General features: G+C 43.1%; 1 protein-coding gene across 1 annotated transcript in view; it reads left to right on the top strand.

The window, feature by feature from the left end:
• The first annotated feature begins 5,595 nt into the window (after positions 1-5,595).
• The window catches only part of RFTN2 (raftlin family member 2), a 43,003-nt gene continuing 22,987 nt past the window's right edge, over positions 5,596-25,611 (top strand). The window contains exons 1-2 of the mRNA XM_075284379.1: positions 5,596-5,927; positions 20,975-21,158. Of these exons, the coding sequence (XP_075140480.1) occupies positions 5,789-5,927; positions 20,975-21,158 (323 nt within the window). The 5' untranslated portion in view covers positions 5,596-5,788. The remainder of the gene's footprint in view (positions 5,928-20,974; positions 21,159-25,611) is intronic.

Below are 25,611 nucleotides of genomic sequence, written 5' to 3'. Positions count from 1 at the left end.
AATTGCTGTGTATCCCACTTAGCTTCGGGGGTACAGCATTAAAAACAGGTTTGACCATACACGGCCTGCCTGACTGAACGGATGTCTCCCACTTAGCTTCGGGAGTACAGCAATAAAAACAGGTTAGACCATACATGGCCTGACTGAATGAATGGCTGTCTCCCACTTAGCTTCAGGGGGTACAGCATGTGGAAAGCTGGATGTTGCGTATATAGACTGACTGAATTGCTGTGTATCCCACTTAGCTTCGGGGGTACAGCATTAAAAACAGGTTTGACCATACATGGCCTGACTTAATGAACGGCTGTCTCCCACTTCGCATTGGGGGGTTCAGTGGAGCAAAGCTGGATGTCGCGTATATAGACTGACTGAATTGCTGTGTCTCCCACTTAGCTTTGGGGGGTAGACCCTTAAAAATTGGATTGAGCTGATATACCCTGATTGAATTGATGTGTCTCCCACTTAGCTTTGGGGGGTAGACCCTTAAAAACTGGATTCAGCGTACATAGCCTGACTGAATTTCTGTGTCTCCCAGGTAGGTTTTGGGGTTACACACAGTGAAAAACTGGATTGAGCATACATAGCCTGACTGAATTTCTGTGTATACCACCTAGGTTTTGGGTGTACACACCCTGGATATCTGGATTGAGCGTACATAGCCGGACCTAATTGCTCTGTATCCCTGTTTTGGGGGGACACTAGCTGTACAGCTGGGTTGAGCGTATATGGCTGGACTGAATTTTTCTGTATCTCTGTTTTGGGGTTACACACTGCCTGAAAAGCACAGAATTTTTCTGTATTCCCTGTTTTGGGGTTACACACTGCCTGAAAAGCTGGGTTGAGTGTATATCGCTGGACTGAATTGCTGCGTATCCCTGATTTGGGGAGACACCCCGTTTGAAAGCTCGACTCCTCTCCCTGCAGTATATAGCTTGAAAAGTGCTGTTGTTCTTCTTCTTGAGTTTTTCCCTGCCCATCTGAAGCTAATCCCTATCTAGCCCTCAGCAGCACCTCTGTTCCTATGTCTGAAAGCCGGAAAATGAATCTAAGATGGCGGCCGCTGTTCTTATAAATCAGAGGTCACATGTTTTCGGCAGCCAATGGGTTTTTTCAATTTTTTCTCAATGCCTCCGTTGTTGTAGTTCCTGTCCCACCTCCCCTGCACAGTTATTGGTGCAAAAAACGCACCAGGGAAGGTGGGAGGGGATACAAATTTTTACTGCATATGCCGCGTGGTATTTGATTGGAAATGAATACCTCAAATAGCCTTATATTCGATCGAATACCTATTTGATCGAATGGTGGTCACTCATCTCTATATTTATCATCTATATACCAAATGCTGCAAATAGGAAAAAATAGAATGCTTGGTATCCCATTAACAGTATATGAAGTGATAACTGCTTACATACCCAAAAAATATCCTTATTAGAGATGAGCGAACAGTGTTCTATCGAACACATGTTCGATCGGATATCAGGGTGTTCGCCATGTTCGAATCGAATCGAACACCACGTGGTAAAGTGCGCCAAAATTCGATTCCCCTCCCACCTTCCCTGGCGCCTTTTTTGCACCAATAACAGCGCAGGGGAGGTGGGACAGGAACTACGACACTGGGGGCATTGAAAAAAATTGGAAAAAGTCATTGGCTGCCGAAATCAGGTGACCTCCATTTTAGACGAATAGTGGATTTCAAATCCGGGTCATATGAGAATGTGAACTTTGTGACTATGAGACAGGGATAGCTGTACAGGCAGGGATAGCTAGGGATAACCTTTATTTAGGGGGGAATGTTATTAAAAATAACTTTTTGGGGCTCTATCGGGTGTGTAATTGTGATTTTTGTGAGATAAACTTTTTCCCATAGGGATGCATTGGCCAGCGCTGATTGGCCGAATTCCGTACTCTGGCCAATCAGTGCTGGCCAATGCATTCTATTAGCTTGATGAAGCAGAGTGTGCACAAGGGTTCAAGCGCACCCTCGGCTCTCCTACATCAGAGCCGAGGGTGCGCTTGAACCCTTGTGCACCCTCAGCTCTGCTACATCAGAGCCGAGGGTGCGCTTGAACCCTTGTGCACACTCTGCTTCATCAAGCTAATAGAATGCATTGGCCAGCGCTGATTGGCCAATGTATTCTATTAGCCCGATGAAGTAGAGCTGAATGTGTGTGCTAAGCACACACATTCAGCACTGCTTCATCACGCCAATACAATGCATTAGCCAGTGCTGATTGGCCAGAGTACGGAATTCGGCCAATCAGCGCTGGCTCTGCTGGAGGAGGCGGAGTCTAAGATCGCTCCACACCAGTCTCCATTCAGGTCCGACCTTAGACTCCGCCTCCTCCAGCAGAGCCAGCGCTGATTGGCCGAATTCCGTACTCTGGCCAATCAGCACTGGCTAATGCATTGTATTGACGTGATGAAGCAGTGCTGAATGAGTGTGCTTAGCACACACATTCAGCTCTACTTCATCGGGCTAATAGAATGCAATGGCCAATCAGCGCTGGCCAATGCATTCTATTAGCGTGAACTGAGTTTGCACAGGGGTTCTAGTGCACCCTCGGCTCTGCTACATCAGATTGCTACATCTGATGTAGCAGTGCCGAGTGTGCATCAGATGTGTAGTTGAGCAAAACTGACTCAGCACTGCTAAGTCTGCATTCGCATAGGAATGCATTGGCCAGCCTTCGGCCAATCAGCGCTGGCTCTGCCGGAGGAGGCGGAGTCTAAGGTCGGACCTGAATGGAGACTGGTGTGGAGCGATCTTAGACTCCGCCTCCTCCAGCAGAGCCAGCGCTGATTGGCCGAATTCCGTACTCTGGCCAATCAGCACTGGCTAATGCATTGTATTGGCGTGATGAAGCAGTGCTGAATGTGTGTGCTTAGCACACACATTCAGCTCTACTTCATCGGGCTAATAGAATGCATTGGCCAGCGCTGATTGGCCAGAGTACGGAATTCGGCCAATCAGCGCTGGCTCTGCTGGAGGAGGCGGAGTCTAAGATCGCTCCACACCAGTCTCCATTCAGGTCCGACCTTAGACTCCGCCTCCTCCAGCAGAGCCAGCGCTGATTGGCCGAATTCCGTACTCTGGCCAATCAGCACTGGCTAATGCATTGTATTGGCTTGATGAAGCAGTGCTGAATGTGTGTGCTTAGCACACACATTCAGCTCTACTTCATCGGGCTAATAGAATGCATTGGCCAGCGCTGATTGGCCGAATTCCGTACTCTGGCCAATCAGCACTGGCTAATGCATTGTATTGGCGTGATGAAGCAGTGCTGAATGTGTGTGCTTAGCACACACATTCAGCTCTACTTCATCGGGCTAATAGAATGCATTGGCCAATCAGCGCTGGCCAATGCATTCTATTAGCGTGAACTGAGTTTGCACAGGGGTTCTAGTGCACCCTCGGCTCTGCTACATCAGATTGCTACATCTGATGTAGCAGTGCCGAGTGTGCATCAGATGTGTAGTTGAGCAAAACTGACTCAGCACTGCTAAGTCTGCATTCGCATAGGAATGCATTGGCCAGCCTTCGGCCAATCAGCGCTGGCTCTGCCGGAGGAGGCGGAGTCTAAGGTCGGACCTGAATGGAGACTGGTGTGGAGCGATCTTAGACTCCGCCTCCTCCAGCAGAGCCAGCGCTGATTGGTCGAGTTCCGTACTCTGGCCAATCAGCACTGGCCAATGCATTTCTATGGGGAAAAGTTAGCTTGCGAAAATCGCAAACTGACAGGGATTTCCATGAAATAAAGTGACTTTTATGCCCCCAGACATGCTTCCCCTGCTGTCCCAGTGTCATTCCAGGGTGTTGGTATCATTTCCTGGGGTGTCATAGTGGACTTGGTGACCCTCCAGACACGAATTTGGGTTTCCCCCTTAACGAGTTTATGTTCCCCATAGACTATAATGGGGTTCGAAACCCATTCGAACACTCGAACAGTGAGCGGCTGTTCGAATCGAATTTCGAACCTCGAACATTTTAGTGTTCGCTCATCTCTAATCCTTATGCTAGCAGAGTCATGGAAGTATCAGTAAACACAAAGCAAAGCATCACAAGATTGGAATTTACTTGTCATGTAATGCATTTGGCTGACTTTTAAATTTAGAATATTTGGAAACTCCCTAGCCCCATAACATGCAAGAAAACAATTTGGGATATTAGTTTTAACTTTTTTTCATTTTTTAACCTCTTAATTTCAATCTTTAGAACATTCTAGTTTATCCTCATTATAGTCCATAATCCATACCCTTACCATTAATTTTAATGTAGTACGAGGTTTTGTTTTTCATTTTGGAGAACGCACAAACTATTTTTTCATTTATTTGGCCAAAAAGAAGTAATAATAATATGTGAAATTAATAAATATAAGCATACATCACAAAAGAGGAATACTCTATGAATAAAGTCAAGTAACATATTCTATTATCATACTTATGCTAGAGTTGACACGTGCGTTCGGGTTTCCTTTCTTTGAGTCCACTTGGGGACCTGAAAAACGGAAACCCAATCTGCTTAAAAAGCAGTTACCTGCTGAAACTTGTGGACCCAGGTCCGCTGGATCTCAGCCTGAAAAATGCAGAAAAAAAAAAGTCCTGCTTGCAGGACTTTTCTTTCCGCATTTTTCAAGCAGAATGGGGGACGGAATCTCCCAATGGAAACCAAGTGCAGATGTGAATCCAGTTTTATGTAATGTTCACTTTACAGTGGCTGAACTAGAAATGGTGGTGCCCCGTGGCAAACTTTTGACATGGGCCCTCCCCGCAAGTAGGCCTGAAGCTTTCCGGAGACAGGAGACTTAAGTAACTGTGTTTTTTATGTTAACCTCACCTCTCCTAGCCCTCCGATCATTATACTCGGGAGTCTAATGATAGTGTTTGTGAGGTTGGCAGGCCCGCAGCCTTACTTACCAATCCCCTCTCCTGCTCACAGCCTCCTCCGCGAAAGGGGAAGTGCCGGCAGCCGTGAGCAGGAGCCATGATCTGTAAGTAAATAGGGCCTGTTACCTGTTACCTACCAGCAGGTAACGACGGCCTATTAAAAAAAAAAAAAAAATGCAGCGGCAGCAGCTGCCGCCAGGCCCCTTAATGTCCCAGGCCCAATGGCAGCCACTACCGCTGCTACCCCAGTAGTTACCCCCCCCCCCCCCGTTTCTATAGTAATGTCCCAGAAAATTGTTCGATTCCATTTTCAGAAGGACTTTACATCAATTTACTTAGAAAACCTAAGCGATAAGCAGTATTGACCACTGTCTGGAAAACTGAACCAATAATTCTCCTATGCTGAGCCCCATGAACATGCCCTGGGTATTAAATATATATGACTTATTCGGTATGACATGAATTGAAGACACTGTATTCTTTTAGGTAAAGAGATTTTCACGGCATTAAACTAAAGAACTGAACAGAAAGTCTTCTCCCTTATATGTCAGCTCTTAATTGCCTTTCCAAATGCTAGCCAAAAGGGGAGGACACATGAAAGGACAAAGAACTATTGGTGTCTGCTGCACAGAAAAAGGCTAGGGGGCTGGCTGTAATTTGACGTGGCATGAAAAGTCCTCTCTAAACTCTTTGAATGTCTGTGTAGCTGAATTCAAGAGCTCTCCCACAGAGTCTGCATGGGAAATAAGGCAAAGCCATGCTTCTGAAGATGAGCGGGGAAGATTTTCATAATCTGCTGCTTCTGAGGATGGAATATGAATAAATTCAGTATATTTCAGAGTATTCTCTCACAGTGGTTAGGTGTATTTTCTTTTGTCTGAGTTTACTGAGAGAAAGTTTTGCCATGGGGTGTGGACTTAGGAAGCTAGAGGATTCCGATGACAGTAGTCCTGGAAAAATCTTCTCAACGTTAAAAAGACCACAAGTAGAAACAAAAAATGACTTGGCATATGAGTATGTCCTACTCGACTTCTCCTTAGAAGGTAAGTAACATTACTTTATAAGCTGAATTTATTCTTGCTGAACTCTTAGTGTGTTTACATTCTATGGACTTTAGAAGAATCATGTGAAGGACCAAATAAATCATGAATTTTTAACAATCACATATAGAAATCTTTCTATATAATGACCAACAAAACAGCTTACACTTATTTGTATTCCTATGTTTTTATGTATCATCATATTCTGTATACCTCCTATTACTGACCAGCTCTGTCTATAGCTCATATTTCTTATTACCGTTATATGTTCAGTACTTTCTCATGTTGTGGACTAGATCTTTCTCCATAAAATGTGAAAAGTAAATATACAATGTGGAACCACAATTTAAAAAAAAAACAGTTTAGAAGTAAAGGCTATATATGTAACACTGAGAAAAAAATAACAAAAACCTTTTCCCTCGCTTTTCACTTCTTTTCTGTGCAGACATGCTTTCTTAGAGGCCCCTCGTCTCTAGGATGCCCAGGCCAGTGAAAATCCCAGAGCAGAAAGTTGAAAACACAAATAAACAAGTCCAGATGGCTGCCCTCTGGGAACATAGACTCCTCTGTTCTATGTACATTCGCAACCCTTTTATGTTGTCTTGGCAAAAAAACGATGTCTTTTCAAATTGAAAACTACAGTACTTCCTTATGATAAAAGAAAAATATTAAGACACAATAATAGCATTTTGGACTAAATGGGGTTAAACTCATTTTGTATGCTCCACATGAAATAGTACTGAGTATTAAATGTATTAATATATCACCTATGCATATGTGTAAAAAATGGGGACTAGTTATGAAAAAGCATATTCAATATCAGATGTGATTGTATTGGAAATTGTGTGCTAAGATATTTTGCAGTAACGTAAGGGCTTCTTAAAAACTGACTTCCTCCAGGGTTCTGGGCTGGTTCTGACTCTGGGTCACATGTTCGGAACCAGCACCCAAGTCTATCCACCTCCTCCTTTCTTTCCTTAGCCTGTAATTTGGAAGCTGGCAGAATAAATTATTGTAATAGGTAACTACAGGAGAGTAGGTGGATTGAGGCCCTGGTTTGGATCACATGACCCAGAGTTGGAACCATTCCTGCAACCTGAGGTTCAGACAAAACCCTTGATAACCCCTTTAACTTGTAGTAGGAATCCACTAGACAACCCCGATCTATTTGAATGTTATCCAGGAGATAATTTCATCGTGGGGGTTCCAGATACCATAACCCCTTGTGATAAAGTATTGTAAGGAGTTTGTCTAAAGATGACAACCTCTGCCTACATGCTCTAGTATGACATATAGAGGTGTTAGTTGGGGTCTCTCGTTCCAAAATTCTCTATGAGCCAGAATAGAGAGCCTAAATGTAATATAGTGTCATGCTCTGGTGAATGGAAGCTGTATCACTTGGACAGTTATTCATCTAAATGGCCCTCATGCAATGCTATATTTTCCCTGCAGACCACTGTAGGAGACATGGTGGGTTGGCAATGGCTTTTGCCTACAATTTTTTTAGGTGTTGATATGGTGACTGTTTCAATGTTCTTTAAGACTCTAGCACTTATTCCTTACTGGATTTTGTTGAAAGAATCTTGACAGACCAGAAGGCATTACATTGCAGATCAGTTTCATTAAATAAGATACTATACTTCCTTTAGCTATAGTACCTTACTAGGCTACACAAGCTCCCTATTAGGAAGTAGTAACTTCCTAAGGCTTAGACAATGCTACATATCCGTCCAGTGTTATTCCTTCCTGTGACTTTGGAGAAAGACATGCAAAGATACAATGCCATTAGGATTAGAGCCATCCTGTATTTATATAGTGCAAGCCTTTTTCCAAACCACTGTATAATTCTGGAAACAATTGACAAAAAGTAACATTCAGTGAAACAGATGTTCATTCATTCCTTAGAAACAGAAGTAATAGAACCATATGTTTATAAAGTGGTGTTCTTCCATAAATCACCTTCTGCCATGTTTATGCCTCTAGCAAAATTCAGAGCTCATTTGGAGCTAATGTTTAAAACTAGCAGTATGCCATGAACAGTGGCCACTGATCTGCAATCCACTTCTTTTTGTAATTGATGCAACCCCAAGGAGTAACCAGCTGTGCTGGGACATTTTTACCTCTAACTTTATTATATAGAGCCAACAGTGCCCATGTATCTTCATACGTTCATTTTATTGTTTCCAAGTCATCCATGAAGGTAGCTGTAATAGAAAACATATAGAAGATAGAATTCTGACTGACATCTAGACTTCTCACATGGCCAGTCAGTGCCATGCTCTGCATGCACTGATAAGATGTAATAACATCAAAATGGCTTTTTTGCAGATGCAGGCTCAGACTGGCCCACTGGGGAATTGGTGAATCCCCCGGTGGGCTCCATGCCTTTGTGGGACCCTTTCGGTCCCCCACTACTTTTTTAATAGGTAGTGTAGGTCCGGTAATGGCTCTATTAACTTACCTATCCTCTTCCCTCTTATACTGTGTGGAGTCACTGTGGAGCATTATACTGAGAGGGTCCTCTGGAGAGCCGTTTGAATTTTATGTGGGGACACTGTGGACTATTATACTGGGGTAAAGGCACTCTGGGAAGCCTATTGCACTGTGTTGGGCCATTGTGGTGCATTGTACTGTGTGGGGATCATATTATACTGTGTGTTGCTACTGTAGGGTATTATACTGAGGTGCGAGCATTGTGGGGAGTATATTCTACTGTGTGGGGCCACTGCAGAGCATTATATTGTGTTGCCACTGTAGGTATTATACTGAGGTGCGAGCATTGTGGGGAGCATATTATACTGTGTTGGGTCACTGTGGGGCATTATATTATGTGGTGGCTCTGGGGAATATATTATTCTGTGTGGAGCATTATATACCATGTGGAGCCACTGTGGGGGGTCTCAGAAAAGTATTTTATACTGTGGAGGGCACTGTAGAGCACTATATAATGTGCAGCATTATACTGTAGGGGGGGCTCAAAATTCCTGATGTCTGCATCACAGCTCCCTCATTAAAATCATGTGATTTCGTAGGATTCTCCTTGGTGGTGTCATTCATACAGTACTGTGTATGAACCAGTCATGGAGCTATTGTGGCAGAATGGACAGTACTATGCAGAACATATGCAAGATTTCAGTGAAGGAGCTGTAAGCTGTTGGGTGGGTCCCCACAACGAAGTTCCTCTGATGACACACTCCAAACTGATGACCAATCAATATTACAGGATTGTAGAATCTTGATCCCTGCATGCCACCACAGGCCACTAGCTCTTCCATTATAGCTTTATAGTTTTTTCCATTGCTGTTCTGCTACTTTATGACACGTTTCAATACTTTGACTTTTCAGTTTTATATTTACATCCCATTAAGCAATTTCAGATGCAAATAATACATATAGTTAAAGAAATAAAAATGTTCGTAATGATCCAGAACCAGATTAATAGCAAGTTACTGTCTACATACAGTCCTATGAAAAAGTTTGGGCACCCCTATTAATCTTAATCATTTTTTGTTCTAAATATTTTGGTGTTTGCAACAGCCATTTCAGTTTGATATATCTAATAACTGATGGACACAGTAATATTTCAGGATTGAAATGAGGTTTATTGTACTAACAGAAAATGTGCAATATGCATTAAACCAAAATTTGACCGGTGCAAAAGTATGGGCACCCTTATCATTTTATTGATTTTGAATTCCCCTAACTACTTTTTACTGACTTACTGAAGCACAAAATTGGTTTTGTAACCTCAGTGAGCTTTGAACTTCATAGCCAGATGTATCCAATCATAAGAAAAGGTATTTAAGATGGCCAATTGCAAGTTGATCTCCTATTTGAATCTCCTCTGAAGAGTGGCATCATGGGCTACTCAAAACAACTCTTAAATGATCTGAAAACAAAGATTGTTCAACATAGTTGTTCAGGGGAAGGATACAAAAAGTTGTCTCAGAGATTTAACCTGTCAGTTTCCACTGTGAGGAACATAGTAAGGAAATGGAAGAGCACAGGGACAGTTCTTGTTAAGCCCAGAAGTGGCAGGCCAAGAAAAATATCAGAAAGACAGAGAAGAAGAATGGTGAGAACAGTCAAGGACAATCCACAGACCACCTCCAAAGAGCTGCAGCATCATCTTGCTGCAGATGGTGTCACTGTGCATCGGTCAACTATACAGCGCACTTTGCACAAATAGAAGCTGTATGGGAGAGTGATGAGAAAGAAGCCGTTTCTGCACGTACGCCACAAATAGAGTTGCATGAGGTATGAAAAAGCACATTTGGACAAGGCAGCTTCATTTTGGAAACAAAAATTGAGTTGTTTGGTTATAAAAAAAAAGGCGTTATGCATGGCGTCCAAAAAGAAACAGCATTCCAAGAAAAAAACATGCTACCCACTGTAAAATTTGGTGGAGGTTCCATCATGCTTTGGGGCTGTGTGGCCAATGCCGGCATTGGGAATCTTGTTAAAGTTGAGAGTCGCATGGATTCCACTCAGTATCAGCAGATTCTTGAGAATAATGTTCAAGAATCAGTGACGAAGTTGAAGTTACGCCAGGGATGGATATTTCAGCAAGACAATGATCCAAAACACCGCTCCAAATCCTCAGGCATTCATGCAGAGGAACAATTACAATGTTCTGGAATGGCCATCCCAGTCCCCAGACCTGAATATCATTGAACATCTGTGGGATGATTTGAAGCGGGCTGTCCATGCTCGGCGACCATCTAACTTAACTGAACTTGAATTGTTTGTCCAAAATACCTTTATCCAGGATCCAGGAACTGATTAAAAGCTACAGGAAGCGACTAGAGGCTGTTATCTTTGCAAAAGGAGGATCTACTAAATATTAATGTCACTTTTCTGTTGAGGTGCCCATACTTTTGCACCGGTCAAATTTTGGTTTAATGCATATTGCACATTTTCTGTTAGTACAATAAACCTCATTTCAATCCTGAAATATTACTGTGTCCATCAGTTATTAGATATATCAAACTGAAATGGATGTTGCAAACACCAAAATATTTAGAACTAAAAATGATTAAGATTAATAGGGGTGCCCAAACTTTTTCATAGGACTGTAGGTTCTACAATATTGGCTTTTTTCTATCTTTCCTGATGATTGTTATTCAGTACCCTTCTTTACGCAGCAGTAATATTCACTACACATAACTAACATTTCTAGAAAGACATTTACAAGCAAGTGAAGTTCTTCCCATTTAGTTTAATAGCAAACAGGTCCATACTCTCTAAATTTTGGTCATAAAGGAAATGACAGTCAAAGCCCAGACACACACAATAACTTCAGATTCTTCATCTTATCTCACCTAAACAGTATTCATGGGATAGTCATGTCTGTGCTTACAGATAAAAGGAATGAGTGTAAAACATATATACCAATAAATATATCCGATACATGTGGATTTCCACTCTCCACATCACTGCCATTCATGAAATCTCCAGTTCATGAGTCCTGACAACCAGTAAACTAGGAATAACCAACAGTTTCTATTATCATTATACAAAGTATTTTATCAGAAAAGTGAATGTTATCAGAAAAATATATATTATGAAACAATGTATTTTTTTATATTTTCTATGGCAGTATCTATACATAAAATAATGTTAAAAATGGTAATTTTCAGTAGAGCCACTATAGCACTCACAATAGACACACTTCTTGTTTTACATTCAGTTCAGGTTTCACCAATGATGGGCAGCTAGACTGTATTCACACCATGCCAGGAAAATGATTCTAGGCTCATTGGTGTACTAACAGCTTAAGTCCAAGTCCACACAAGTGAAGGTGCCATCTCCTTAAAGACTGCACAGACATTCTGTTTAGTTCAGTTAAATATAAATAACAGTATCTCGGAGAAGCAAAACCACTTGCCCAGATAAATGTTCTCTGTATCCTATAATCAAATACTAAAAGTCTATATCTTGCTGCCCCATATTTGTGTTCCATGTAGTTTTTTCTCCGACACAGAGATGTGGGGGAGGGGCCCATTAGGAGAGGACATATGTGAGTAATTCTGAGACTGTCCTTGTATGTTGTTCCTGCCTGGACTCAAATCCACAACTTACTGCATTGGAGGCAAGAATGTAGGTCCAACTATTGACCATAAGAAGGTTCTGTCTGCCTAACAAAGAGAAATACAGTTTTTTACAACGGTAAATAACATGGACATATGTGGTATCCATGTAATCACATCTACCCGTACAATAAAGCAGGCAGTGTGTTATTTATAGTGATTGTTATATTATATGAATAAAAATGGCACAATTGAATTTTTGTGCTTTTTGGTAGAAATGACAAGAAACTATACAAATAGCAAAAACTGTTCCAAAAATCTTATCTGTGCTATGATAGGTATATATTAGGCTAGGCGTACATGATTTTGTACTGCTGCCTGGTTACAACTCTCCCAAAACAATTAAATTGGTGCACAATTTTTTAGCACCGAGACCAGCTCCAAACAATCTCACTTATGTTACTTATAATGTTGCAAAATGACGCAGCGACTGGTGTTTCCCCAGTCCATGTGGTGAATTAGGGTGCCCATAGTAATTCTGTCACCCACGGTCTTGCATAAAGCTGGGGCTGGCCCTAGATATAAAATAACCTGAACATCAACCTATTACAACCAGTTAGATTAGAAATGACTTCTGTCAAGCAGACTGAACATATAACTTGATCATTGAAATTTCTTACACGTTGTAAACAACTTCTATGTCTCTCGTAAATGTGACTGTCAGAGATAAGTGATCTATGGGACAGATGCCCCTGACTGTACAAGTATGTGGCTACACATCAGTCACTGCTAAAATAGTACATACAAGTAGCTGCTGATAGGACTCAAACATCGCTATGACATCCACATTTTATAGGCTTCAGGAATAGAACACTATGGGAGGACACAGTATAAAAGAATTAGGAACATAGGGGGTGCAGATGTAGCAGTTGTTATCAGGCCCTGGAGGCCGAGGAGGCTAAAGACCTCTCTACAGTATCTTATATGGCACGCTGTATGTGGGGGCCCGGTTACAGATTCTGCTCCAAGTTACGCCACTTCATTTTATCACTATAAAAACTTTTATTAGCTTTCTATAGAACTAGGACAACTTGAAAATATTGTTGTTTTTTTTTTACAATATGCATTAAATTGGGTTCATTAGCACTAAAGAAAACATATCGTCATTGCATAGCTATTCTCCTAAAGGTTTCCCCGTCCTCTACCCTCCCCCAGCATTTCCATCTGCATAAGAGTGGAGAGACACGACATAACCAGCTCTCGCTTGGTGTTGCCAGGCAACCACTCAGACCCGTTTGGGCGCAGGCTAGAAAGTTTATTGCTTGTATAGTTTTTCATTACAAAACCTGAATGGCCATAAAAGTAGTGAAGAATGTTCCTGGAACTGCAATTTGGGTTAATAGCAAAGAAATATTTATCGTCCTATTCATTCTATTTCGGAGTATCATGCAAAGATGTTTCATGCATCTAAAATCTGTCCATTTCATTGTTGTATGTTTTGGTCTTAACTAACTATAGTTTGTAACAAGGGTTAAAAAAAATAGACAACCTGCAGTACAATAAAATGAAAAAAAAAAAATCCTATTTACCTGTATATTCATATGACGGCCTAGCAGTTCAGCGCTTGGACCCTCAGTCTCTTTTTATATGTAGACTATACGAAACCACGGCAGCCAATCGATTGGCAATACAATCACAACTCCTATTATTGTCATGGTGGTTCCCGACATTGAGCCACAATGTCGGTAGTAATACATGTGACCACTGTGGCCATTGTGGCTGCAACAGTCTCATGCTGTCTAAATAAACAGAGAATGGAGGGACCAATGAAGAGGCAGTACTCGATTACCAGGGGAATGGAGAGGTGAGTAATGACTATTTTTTTTATTTTCTACTACTTGCATCTTATTTTACTTTTTAGTTTACAACCCACTTAAAGGTAGTTCAATACAACAATGCGGCAAATTTGCCAATCTCCCCTAACTGGTGTAGATTTCTATTCTGGAGTAAGGATGGCGGACAGATTTATGGTTCAAAGTTTTTCATGTCGTTTTTTTCTGAGTTTAATCCAGAAGTGGATTCAAAAAGCATGCAAAATATAAAGAAAGGACTGAAAGCCCCCTTTACACAGCTTTATTATTGGGGCCATTCCTAAGAACTTCCTGGTAATTGGCCTGTGTAAATATGGAAAAAAAATCTAGATTGTTGGCAGCAAATACAATGTAAGAATAAACAATTCATTTATCCACATGCAATAGCGATAAGGCTAAGTTCACATCTGCGTTCTGGGGGTCTGCTTGGGGACCTCCAAACGGAAGCCTAATCCGCTTAAAAAAGTGGTTACCTGTGGATCATATAGATTATAATTGGGTCCCCCGGGTTTACGCTCAGTTTCCGACCAAAGAGGGTGAAAAATGTGGAGAGAAAATCACTACTTGCAGCATTGTTCTCTCTGCATTTTTCAAGAGGAAAGGGGAACGGAATCCCCAAATGGAGTTTCAGCGCTGGTGTGAACCCAGCCTAACTGCGGCCTTTGGAGATCTCCTAGGAGCATCCATTTCAAAAGGCTTTTATACTGTAGTTCTTCCAACTAGATGAATATCAGGTTTTAAAACACTGGGTTACAGGCTTCAATAGCTAAAAACACTAAATATGTTTCCACCGGTATGAGCCCGGTGATGGAGTACCAGTGCTACACTGTTTCCACTGTCAGAAGAGAAGGCCATCATTGGGCAGTAAGGAATGTCCCCTCCGACAGTACTCTTACATAGCATTGTCCTGTCAGACAGGGTGTTACTTACCGTTCAGCAATGACACTAAGCATAAAGACCCCACACACTTATAAATGGAGGGCTGATTTACAGTAAGTAGGACTAACCGCCACACCTAGATGACTACTTATAAGCACAGAATGAGCAGGGATACAAAATAATGAAATACAAGTTAGACTGAATCTTATCCCACAGAACTAGGTATACAGTAAATCTGCTTATCTCCTCTGCTCTGTAACATGCTGCTTATATCACATATTCACGAGGACAGTTTCATAGGAAATGCATGCTCTATACCCCTGTAAGGATATTTGGGATTGACATGGAGTTTCAAATTTAAAATTTTGTTACTACAAACAAACATTTTTAGTGTTTCAAATGAACAAAAACTATTAAAACCATAAAGTATAATATCATTTATTTTATCATTCACCATTTATACGAGCTGGATCACAGTTATTGTGTGGTAAGAGGGCCAGGGCTGTTTCTTTTTAGAGAGTACCACGTACATACTGTATGTACATGTATAGGTTATATACTGCACCTCTGCACAGCTTTTGCTCTCTGGAAATAGTGATGATTTGCACGGTAAGAAGGAACAAAATCCCCATGAGAGAAGGAAGATATTTCTGTAGTGAACAGGAAAGAGGAAGAGGAAACGCAATCATGCAGCAAAATTGCCCTTTCCATTCACAAATGATAAATCTCACATTAACATTTTAATGGACATCACAGGGATAGCTGAATGTTAGGCCATCCAAGAATTATGGTAGCGTTAAAGGGGCTCTATCAGCAAAATCATGCTGATAGAGCCCCACATATGCGTGCATAGCCTTTAAAAAGGCTATTCAGGCACCGTAAAAGTTATATTACACTACCCCCCCCTTTTTAAAATAATAACCTAAAAAAGAATGTGCTCTACTTACGGATCGTGCACGCTGGGCGGGCATTCAGGGTGTGTCTTCATCTTCTTCCAAGCCTCTTCTTCCTCCGATGTCCTCCGGTCCCGTCTTCTTCCAGCGCTCTCTCGTGGACACTGATATGAAAAAATGGCCTGGGCGCATGCGCAGTAGCATGCGGCTTCTACTACAGCTACTGCGCATGCGCCCAGGCTATCACTGTCCGTTCGCGAGCGCTGGAGGAAGACGGGACCGGAGGACATCGGAGGAAGAAGAGGCGTGGAAGAAGCTGAAGACACACCCTGAATGCCCACCCAGCGTGCACGTTCGGTAAGTAGAGCACACTCTTTTTTAAGTTATTATTTTAAAACGGGGGGGGGGGTAGTTTAATATAACATTTACGGTGCCTGAATAGCCTTTTTAAAGGCTATGCACGCATATGTGGGGCTCTAGCAGCATGATTTTGCTGATAGAGCCCCTTTAAACTATATGTAAAAATTTGAGGGTGTGGAATATATTAGGAATAGTGTTTTGTACGCCAATCTTAATCCATTTCACCGCCAGCATGAGATGCACCTAAATCTTAATAATTCTTTCAAACTATTGGACTGTATGACAAAAATTATATCTAAGACAGTCAGCAACTGGCATATTTTATATGTATAAATCATGGAAATTTTCTGATATCAGTTTTAGTAAATTTGTCACGTCAAGGTGTCTCTGCCCACGCTGACCTCGGTCTCTACTGCCTAGGGTAGTAGAGGGAAGTAGGTAGGTACAGGGGCTTCGTTAAGTTTAGGACTCACTGTCTCTGTCATTCCCCTTGCTCCCAGTTTTCAGCAGCAGCTACTGTGAAATTGCTCAAAAGGCAATTCCCTAACAGAGGTATTGTCATTTAGCATTTTTTATTACTCCTTTTGAAAATAATCTGGGGAAGACAAAAGGTTATAGCATGATCGTAACAATAAGACATTGTATTGTACAATAAGATTTCATTCTAATATTTTAATAACAAAAAGCAGTGGTGTAACTACCGGGGTAGCAGGGGTAGCCGCTGCCACAATGCCTTGGACATTAGGGGCCCGACAACAGCTGCTACCGCTGCTTTTTTTCTTTTCTTAATAGGCCATTACCGGCTGGAGTTACTCCAGCCAGTAACGGGCCCTATTTACTTACCGATTCTGGCAGTGGCTGGGATTAGTAGGTGACGCCACGGGCCCCACAAACATCATTATTATACTCAGGGATCTTTTCAGACCCCCGAGTATAATGATCGGAGGTCCAGGGGGGTAAGGTAACATAAAAAAAAAAAGTGTGACGCGGAAGCCCTTGAGACACCCTTCTCGTTGGAAGAAGTCGCAGCGGCGATTCAGGCGACGCCCGCGGGTAAGGCGCCGGGCCCAGACGGGTTCACGGCTCGTTTTTATAAGTGCTTCAGTTCTCTGCTTTCCCCGGATCTGGCGCGGGTGTTTACTAGTGTAGGGGAGTCGTCGCCGTTCGCTACGCAATCCTTGTCGGCTCTGATCATTGTGATTCCTAAGCCTGGTAAGGATCCTGTGTGCCCGGCGAGTTACCGGCCTATTTCCCTAATCAATATAGACGTAAAACTGTATGCGAAATTGTTGGCGAATCGCCTTTCTCCTTTCATGCCTGCTTTGGTTCACAGTGATCAGGTCGGCTTTATTCCGGGTCGGGAGGCGCGGGATAATATTTGCAAAACTGTTCTTGCCATCTCCGTTGCCCGCTCCTCTAGGGTCCCTCTTTGCTTGCTTTCAATTGATGCCGAAAAGGCGTTTGATCGCATCCATTGGGGGTTTCTTCGGGAGACCCTGGTGCAGATCGGTATTGGTTCCGGATTTTTGGGCAAGATTCTGGCTCTCTACGGGAATGCGTCGGCGCGTGTCCGGGCGAACGGAGTGATTTCGGATCCTTTTTCTGTTCGTAACGGTACCCGCCAGGGTTGCCCCCTCTCGCCGTCACTCTTTGCTTTGGTGATGGAGCACCTGGCGGTGGCGTTGCGCCGCTGTCCGGATGTGCACGGTATACCTCTGGGGTCTCGTGAGGTCAAAGCGGCGTTGTATGCTGACGACCTTCTGCTTTATGTCTCCGAACCGCGGGTGTCGTTTCCAGCTATTCAGCGTGAATTCTCCCGTTTTGGTGCCCTCAGTAATTTCAAGGTTAATCTATCTAAGAGTGAGACCCTTAATGTCTCACTTCCTCCTTCCGAGGTTGAATTTCTGGCGCAGACTTTCCCTTTTAAGTGGCAACCTTCCTCCTTCAAATACTTGGGGATCCATATCTCCCCTGATCCTGCTTCCCTGTTCCACCTAAATTACCTCCCACTTTTGGATGCCATTGCTTCGGACCTACGCTCTTATGGCGCTCGTCTTCCTTCTTGGTTCAGCCGAATCCATGCCCTTAAACTGGATGTCCTCCCCCGGTTTTTGTATTTGTTTCAAGCCCTTCCCATCCCTCTCCCACGCACTTTTTTGGCTAGGGTACAATCCTTGTTTGGGAAGTTTGTATGGGGCTCCTCTCGGAGCAGACTTGGGTTTAGCACCCTTGTCAGGCGTAAGTCCAGGGGGGGTGTTGGCCTCCCGGATGTGCGCCTTTATTATCGCGCCTCGGTTTTGCTTCGTCTGTTTGACTGGCAATTCCGTCGCCAAGATAAGCAGTGGGTGTCCATCGAATTTGACCTGATATCATCTTCGCTCTCCTCTTGGCCATGGATTCCACCGCACTTTCGTCCCAAACCTCCTGGCCTCTATGTTCTCCCTTCGCACTTCCTGAGGGTGTGGGATCTGGTCTGCTCTTCTGGTCGCTTGGCCCGTGTTCCGGGCCCCATGACTCCCCTCTTCGAGAATCCCATGTTCCCCCCTGGGTGCTCAGTGGATCGGTTCCTCTGCTGGGAGAGAGAGAATCGTACTCGTCTTCAGGAGGTGGCGGGTGATTCTCCGCTCCTTCCTTTTGCCCAGTTGTGTAGCTCTCACCCTGACCTACGCCTCTCGTGGTTGGAGTATGCCCAACTCCAATCCTTCTTGACGCGGTTCTCTCTCCCTTCTCACCTCTCTCCTCCGGCCTTAGCTTTAGAATCCCTTGCTGGGCGACGGACCTCCCCCCCTCGCGCTCTTTCGCTGTTGTATGACACTCTCCTTTCGGATGCCACGGCCGGACTCCCCTCCTATGTTGCTGCTTGGAATTCTGACCTTCCTGTAGGTCTGTCTTCTGCGGATTGGGACAGATCCTTCCTGCTTTCTCATAAGATGGCCCTACCTTGTAGTGCTCAGGAGAGGAATTTCAAGATTCTGTCCCGGTGGTATAGGTGTCCAGTGCTTCTTCATAGGATTTTCCCTGCAGTTTTAGACTTATGTTGGCGCTGTGGTTCCGCTAGGGGTACTATGCTACATATTTGGTGGGACTGTGATGTTCTGCGACCTTTCTGGGACACGGTGTTTTCATTGTATTCTACGGTCAGTGGGCGCTCTGTGACTGTTTCTCCTCAGCTGGCACTTCTGTCAGTCATCCCTGGCAAGCTGTCGGCTATTAAGGAGGACCTCCTGAGACATTTTTTTACGGCCGCCAGGACCGTTATTCCAAGGCACTGGCGCAGCTCCACTCCACCCTCCCTGCTTGAGTTCCTCCAGGAGCTCCTCCTTATACATAGAATGGAGACCTTGGTGGCGGAAGACTCTCCCACTTATTCCAAGTTTGAGCTTAGCTGGCGTCCTTGGATTATGTTCCGGGAATCTTCTGCTTTTTCTACTGCCTTTGCTTGAGTGTGACGTGGCCGCCTGTTTTCTTCTCCTCTTTCTCTCTGGCTTTCCCTTTCCTCCGCTTCCCGTTCTGATTCTGTTTGTGGTCTCCCCGTTTTCGTCTTGTGTTTGTTTGTTTGTTTGTTTCTTGTTCTTTCTTTATTTCCTTTTCTTCTCCGTGTTGAGCTATTTTATTTTTGATGTTTATGAGCGGGGGGGTCTTTTTTTGGCCTCCCAGCCTACTGATTTATATGTTTGGTTTTTTTTCATTGATGCTCTGCTTGTCTTCTTTTATTTGTGTTGTATTATTTTCTTTGAAAAATCCTTAATAAAACCCGTTTAAGTATAAAAAAAAAAAAAGTGTTACTTACCTCTCCGGGCAGGCTTCGGCCTATTTCTGTGACTCTCCCTGACGTCACATGACCGGGGCCTGCATCCCGGGTCATCTGACGTCCCAGATATCATTGAAGATAGCCGACACCACCGAGGACTGCAGCGGAGCCAGGGACAGTGTTTTTTATGTTTGTATCCCCCACCTCGGTCTCCGATTATTATACTCTGGGGTCTGTGGGTGTTCACAGTGGGGCATAATAGTGTGTGTAGGGAACCTTATGTGACATAATACTGTGTGTAGGGGCCACTATGGGGCATAATACTGTGAGGAAGGGGTCACTATGTGGCATAAAAGTGTGCAAGGGCCATTATGCGGCATAATAGAGAGCGCAGGAATGCGGGGGGGGATCGGTTAGGGTTTTCGGCAGTCGGTCGTGGGAGGCCATGTCAAAAGTTCACCATGGGGCCCCTTTGTTCCTAGTTGCGCCACTGACGCAAAGTCTAATGTAAAGTTCATATTCATTTTGTGAGGTTAGGCGGAGGCCCCAACATTGCGAAAACGCAGCTATTTTTGTTGGAGGTTTCGTTTTAATTTTTTGGAGCCAAATCCAGAAGTGAATTGAGCAAAAGGTAGAAGTATACATATTTTATATAGATCTCCCAAACGTCTTGTAACCATTCTTGGCTTGGCTCAAAAAAAACAGCAACAAAATCTGCAACAAAAAAGCTGGGTTTCCACAACGTAGCTTCTTGGCCTAAAAGATGCGTTTTCAGTTTTCAAAAATGTAGCATGTCAATTTTAGCCGTGGCAACACAAACATTTTCCCTATAGGTTAAATAACTGTAGAAAAACTGCAAAGAAAAATGCAACGAAAAACTTGTGGAAAAAAATGCAATGTGTTTTTGCTGCGTTTTTAAATTGTGGTCCGCTACATGAGGTCTTGGCCTTATGGGGGAAAAACCCAGACCTTCCGCAGGATTACTGAAACAAAATTAAACTTCCAAAATATTGTATGGACAGGGTTCTTTTGCCGACAGGCCGGGATATCGCTGTGGCTTCATTACAGCCCCCTAAAGCCAGTTTAACATCCAGTCCTGAAACACAACATAAAATGTTTCAATCCTATAAGAATAAAGCGTTTATGTACTTTATTGTATTACTAGACAATTAAATACTCTTTATAAAAGTATAATATCTATTAAAATTTGATGATGATCAAATTGCAAAATGATTAACTAATAAAATATTGTTTTCATTTTTTTCAGCATCTGCAAATATCAATGCAATTAAAATTAAGTCATTGCTTGATATTCCCAGCAAGGTAGAAGAATACTACCTAAGAGGATATATGGTTGCTGCAGTCCATCCAATTATTGTTTCTAGTGGTCGCAGAAGGCACTTACCTATTAGTTACTTGTATCGAGTAGTATTATATCGACTTAAATTAAGGTAAGCTACTTTACCAAAATCTTTCATCCTGATGCAATGTTCATAGACATCCACATTGGTAGTTACACTAGTATACCATGGAAAATACTTACAATGGAAATCACAGCGTATCAGTTATACCTACGGAAATGTTAGCGATTTCCCTATATGTATAATTGAAGCAGAAAGTCTGCAAAGGAATCCTCTGTGGAATTTCTGTGAACAGCGCTGCAGGAAAAACCACGATGTGTTGCTGCTGCAATTTTGCTGCAGCTCTCTGTGTGGGGCCTTAGCCTTTAAATTGTTTTCCAGGGCCACTTTCAGGTCCCAATTGCCCCTGCACACAGATGTAATATAGTTCAATGCAAAAGTCACGTATACCCTGGCAACAATTCAATCGGATCAATCATGTGAAATTAGGGATTCCTTTCACAAGGCTTTTTGGGAATGTTTGTGTGTAACATATTTTCTGGAACTCCTCTGACTTCAGCATGTCTAAACCTGAAAGGAATATTCTAACACCATAGACTAAACAAGGATCTCCTTCTAGCAGTGGGGAACAGAAAACCAAGTGGGACCAAAGCGGCTGACATTAGGTTCACACCTGCCTTCAGCTTTCCGTTATTCGGGTCCATTTGGGGAGCCGAAGAACAAAAACCTAATCCGCTTAAAAAGCGGCTACCCGCAGAAATCTGCTGACCACATAGACCCCATAATGGGGTCCGCCGTGTTTCTGCCCGAAAAATGATGATTTTTTTTTTTTTTAGCAGATTCGAGGATGGAAATCCCAATTGCAGTTGTGAACCTAAGCTGTGATAAATATTAGAAAATGTTGCCTATATCTTAAATATTTAAGATATAATGCAGTATATACACATTTGATATCGTTAACTTTTTGCAGCCAGGGAAAATTTTGGCCTTGAAGATGTGATTTATAATAACAATTACATTGTCAGAAACAGGAAAACATAGCAATTCTGCTAGTTTTTATTACATTTTTACAGCAATCGCCAATCATTATAATTGATGTTTTTGTTCAAATAACCCCAAGCACTTACTGAAATCTTTTAGCTTCCTTTTTGTTCCCATAGTTCTAGCAATATATTACTGACCTCATTGCCCACCAACTTGCCTCTTCAGCTGACCATACACGTTAGATGTGTATTAAATACATAGATGCTAATTGAAAAAATAGCTGCTGATTTTGATGGTTTCAACCCACCTTCTATGTGTTTGGGGGTCTCCTGACTCCCCCAACATCTCTCATCTGGATTTCAACTGGCCAATCCTTTTGTTCTCTGGAAAATGTCACTGCCAGAAGGGTCTGGTAGCCCCTTTAACGCCTCTCTCCATTCAGTAGCCATGTACTGCTTGACTAAGCTAAGCAGAGATGTTTATAGGGTCAGACTCCTATCTAAAGTGTATAGCTGTCTTAATTGTTAGGACCACAGTGATGACCTATGACAAGAAATTCTATCTGTATCCTACAATCCCACACTATATTGCATTCTGTTCCTTTCCTTCCTATGTATATTGACTCTGTAACAGAGGAAACCACCTCTATGCTTTTCCCTACTGCGCAGCTGTCCATATATTCCATTCCTTTTCATCTTCTCTGTGTTTCATTTGTTAATTGGCATTTGACTTAAAGGGATTCTACCATTAAAAACCTTTTTTCTGTGGCTAACACGTCGGAATAGCCTTTAGAAAGGCTATTCGTCTCCTACCTTTAGATGGGATCTCCGCCGCGCCGTTCCTTAGTAATACCGGTTTTTACCGGTATGTAAATTAATTCTCTGGCAGAGATGGGGGCGGGTCCCAGTGCTGAAAATGCGATGAGGGCTTCCCCACCGCTGCCTGAGAACAGGATCCTGCGCCGCCTCTATCTTCTGCTGGATCCTCCCCTTCTTTCTTTCTTTCTTCGGTGGCTTCACCTCTGTCAGCTCTGACACTAGTAGAGCCGAATGCGCATGTGCGCAATTGCGGCCTCGGAACTATGGCCGAGCATGCAGACAGAGGTGAAGCTGACGAAGAAAGAAGGGGAGGATCCAGCAGAAGATAGAGGCGGCGCAGGATCCTGTTCTCGGGCAGCGGTGGGGACGCCCTCATCGCATTTTCAGCACTGGGGCCCGCCCCCAACTAATTTACATACCGGTAAAAACTGGTATTACTAAGGAACGGTGCGGCGGAGATCCCATCTAAAGGTAAGAGACGAATAGCCTTTCTAAAGGCTATTCCGACGTGTTAGCCACAAATAAAAGATTTTTAATGGTAGAATCCCTTTAAATCTTCAACATTCTTCATGGATGCCATATGTATCTCTTACTGATACTGATCACTCCAATGTTCAAAGTCAGTGGGTCCATGAAAAAAAGAGGATGATATCTATGTCATCCATTTTCCACAGACTCAGAGACATCTAAAATATAGAAAATGAAACAAACAAACAAAAAAAGTGATCTGGGTTTTCACAGTTGTGGACAACCGTAATCTATGGATTATTCTGCTGATAAATCAAAAAATGCTGATACAGGAAAAACCTCTAAGCTTTGGCCCCATGGGATGTGCGCACTGCAGGATGTTCACAGCGAACCTGCCCATGACAAAAACAGCCAACATCATCTAGTTTTTGTTTCCGTCACAATTCCCAGGTGGCTGGCACAGCTAAGGTTGAAAAGTAGAGCTGAACATATGGCAATAAGGCTGTCTGTTCAGAATCAATAATGCAAGACCCTTTATGCTGCAGGTTGTTTACTGCAATGTGAGGATGGGATTTGTTTTTTATCTATTGTACTACACTACTACTGTACATTGCAGCGGGTTAGCAGCCAGCGATTTCACAGCTGCGGCGCCACATGTGACCCCAGCCTCACAATACCTTCAGCAGGTCAGTACCAACTGTACTGCTCCCACAATCCCACCACGCTGGGAGCTATTCAATGCTATGCTCACAACCATAAGTGTTTTTGATTGCAGGCAATCAATTGGGTCTATGTTATGGTAGCTGCTCAATTCCCGAGAGGGTGCAGTGGTAGAATTTCCAAGATCTGCCATGTTATTTAAGGGGTTAATGGGTAACCCATTGTGGTTTTATATACCACTAGAAAGCCGACAGTGTACTGTCAGCTTTCCCATTATGTGCCCCAGGGTAAGAGATATCAGTGTCGTTACCGATGTTTTCCCACTGCCAGAAGGGAGTTCCTGACAGTATAGCTGGGCTGTGAGGAATGCCCCTGCTGACAGTACTGTCTGTAGCTGTGTACTATCAGAGGGGGCATTCTGTCCAGTGGTGACACTAAGGTTTAGTTCACACGTAAATAACGTGTGGCTTATTTTGGCACTGGAAAAAAACGCTTCCTGAATAGGAAGCTTTGTTTTGACCTTGGCACACTTTTTGTGGAGCATTTTTTTGTTAAAACTGCTTCCAGGCGGTTTTCCCATCCTTTAAGAGAACGGGCCATAAAAAAAATGTGACGCAGTTTTTTGTAAAAAACGCTTCCCATTCACTTCTATTGCTTTGTTCAGGTGGAAAACACCTCAAGAAAGGTCATGTCGCTTCTTTTTCTCTGCTAGCAGAAAAAAAAAAGCTAGCAGTCTACATAGACTAACATTGTATGGAGGAGGATTATGACGTGGATTCCGCTGTCAAAATCCTCCTCCATGGCCCCGTGTGAACTAGCCCTTAGCTGTGAAGAACCCCCCAGTGGGCAGAGATTGTTGCCGTTATAACGGCACAGATATCTCCAGCCCTTAGACACTGAATTCAGCGCACTGTCGGCTTTATAGCAGTATATAAAACCGCATGTGACCAAGGACATGAAAGGTCCTTTTTAAGGCTGGGGTCCCACGTGGCGAAAAAGCTGCAGAGCAAAAACGGCAGTATTTTACAGACACCACAGAGTGGTAGGGATTCTAGCGAGTTCCATCCACACATTGCAGAAAAGTACGTGCAGCAGAAATGCTGCGATTTCCAAAACCATTGCAGTTTTGAAAATCGCAGAATGTCAATTATACCTACAGAAATTCTGGCGGTTTCCCTATAGGTATAATGAAAGCAGAAAGTCACAGGGCTTTTTTGCTGCAGCCCGCTACATGGGGACTTGCCTGATGAAGAGACTTAGGCTAAGTACTGTAGTTTCAAAAGCATACTTTATATAATTTATTTCAGTCAATCATTAAAGATTAGAGATGAGCGAACACTAAAATGTTCGAAATTCGATTCGAACAGCTGCTCACTGTTTGAGTGTTCGAACGGGTTTCGAACCCCATTATAGTCTATGGGGAACATATACTCGTTAAGGGGGAAACCCAAATCCGTGTCTGGAGGGTCACCAAGTCCACTATGACACCCCAGGAAATGATACCAACACCCTGGAATGACACTGGGACAGCAGGGGAAGCATGTCTGGGGGCATAAAAGTCACTTTATTTCATGGAAATCCCTGTCAGCTTGCGATTTTCGCAAGCTAACTTT

This window comes from Leptodactylus fuscus, chromosome 8 (genome assembly GCF_031893055.1).
Source record: "Leptodactylus fuscus isolate aLepFus1 chromosome 8, aLepFus1.hap2, whole genome shotgun sequence".
Lineage (NCBI taxonomy): Eukaryota > Metazoa > Chordata > Amphibia > Anura > Leptodactylidae > Leptodactylus > Leptodactylus fuscus.
This window is presented reverse-complemented; position numbering and strand designations above follow the sequence as displayed.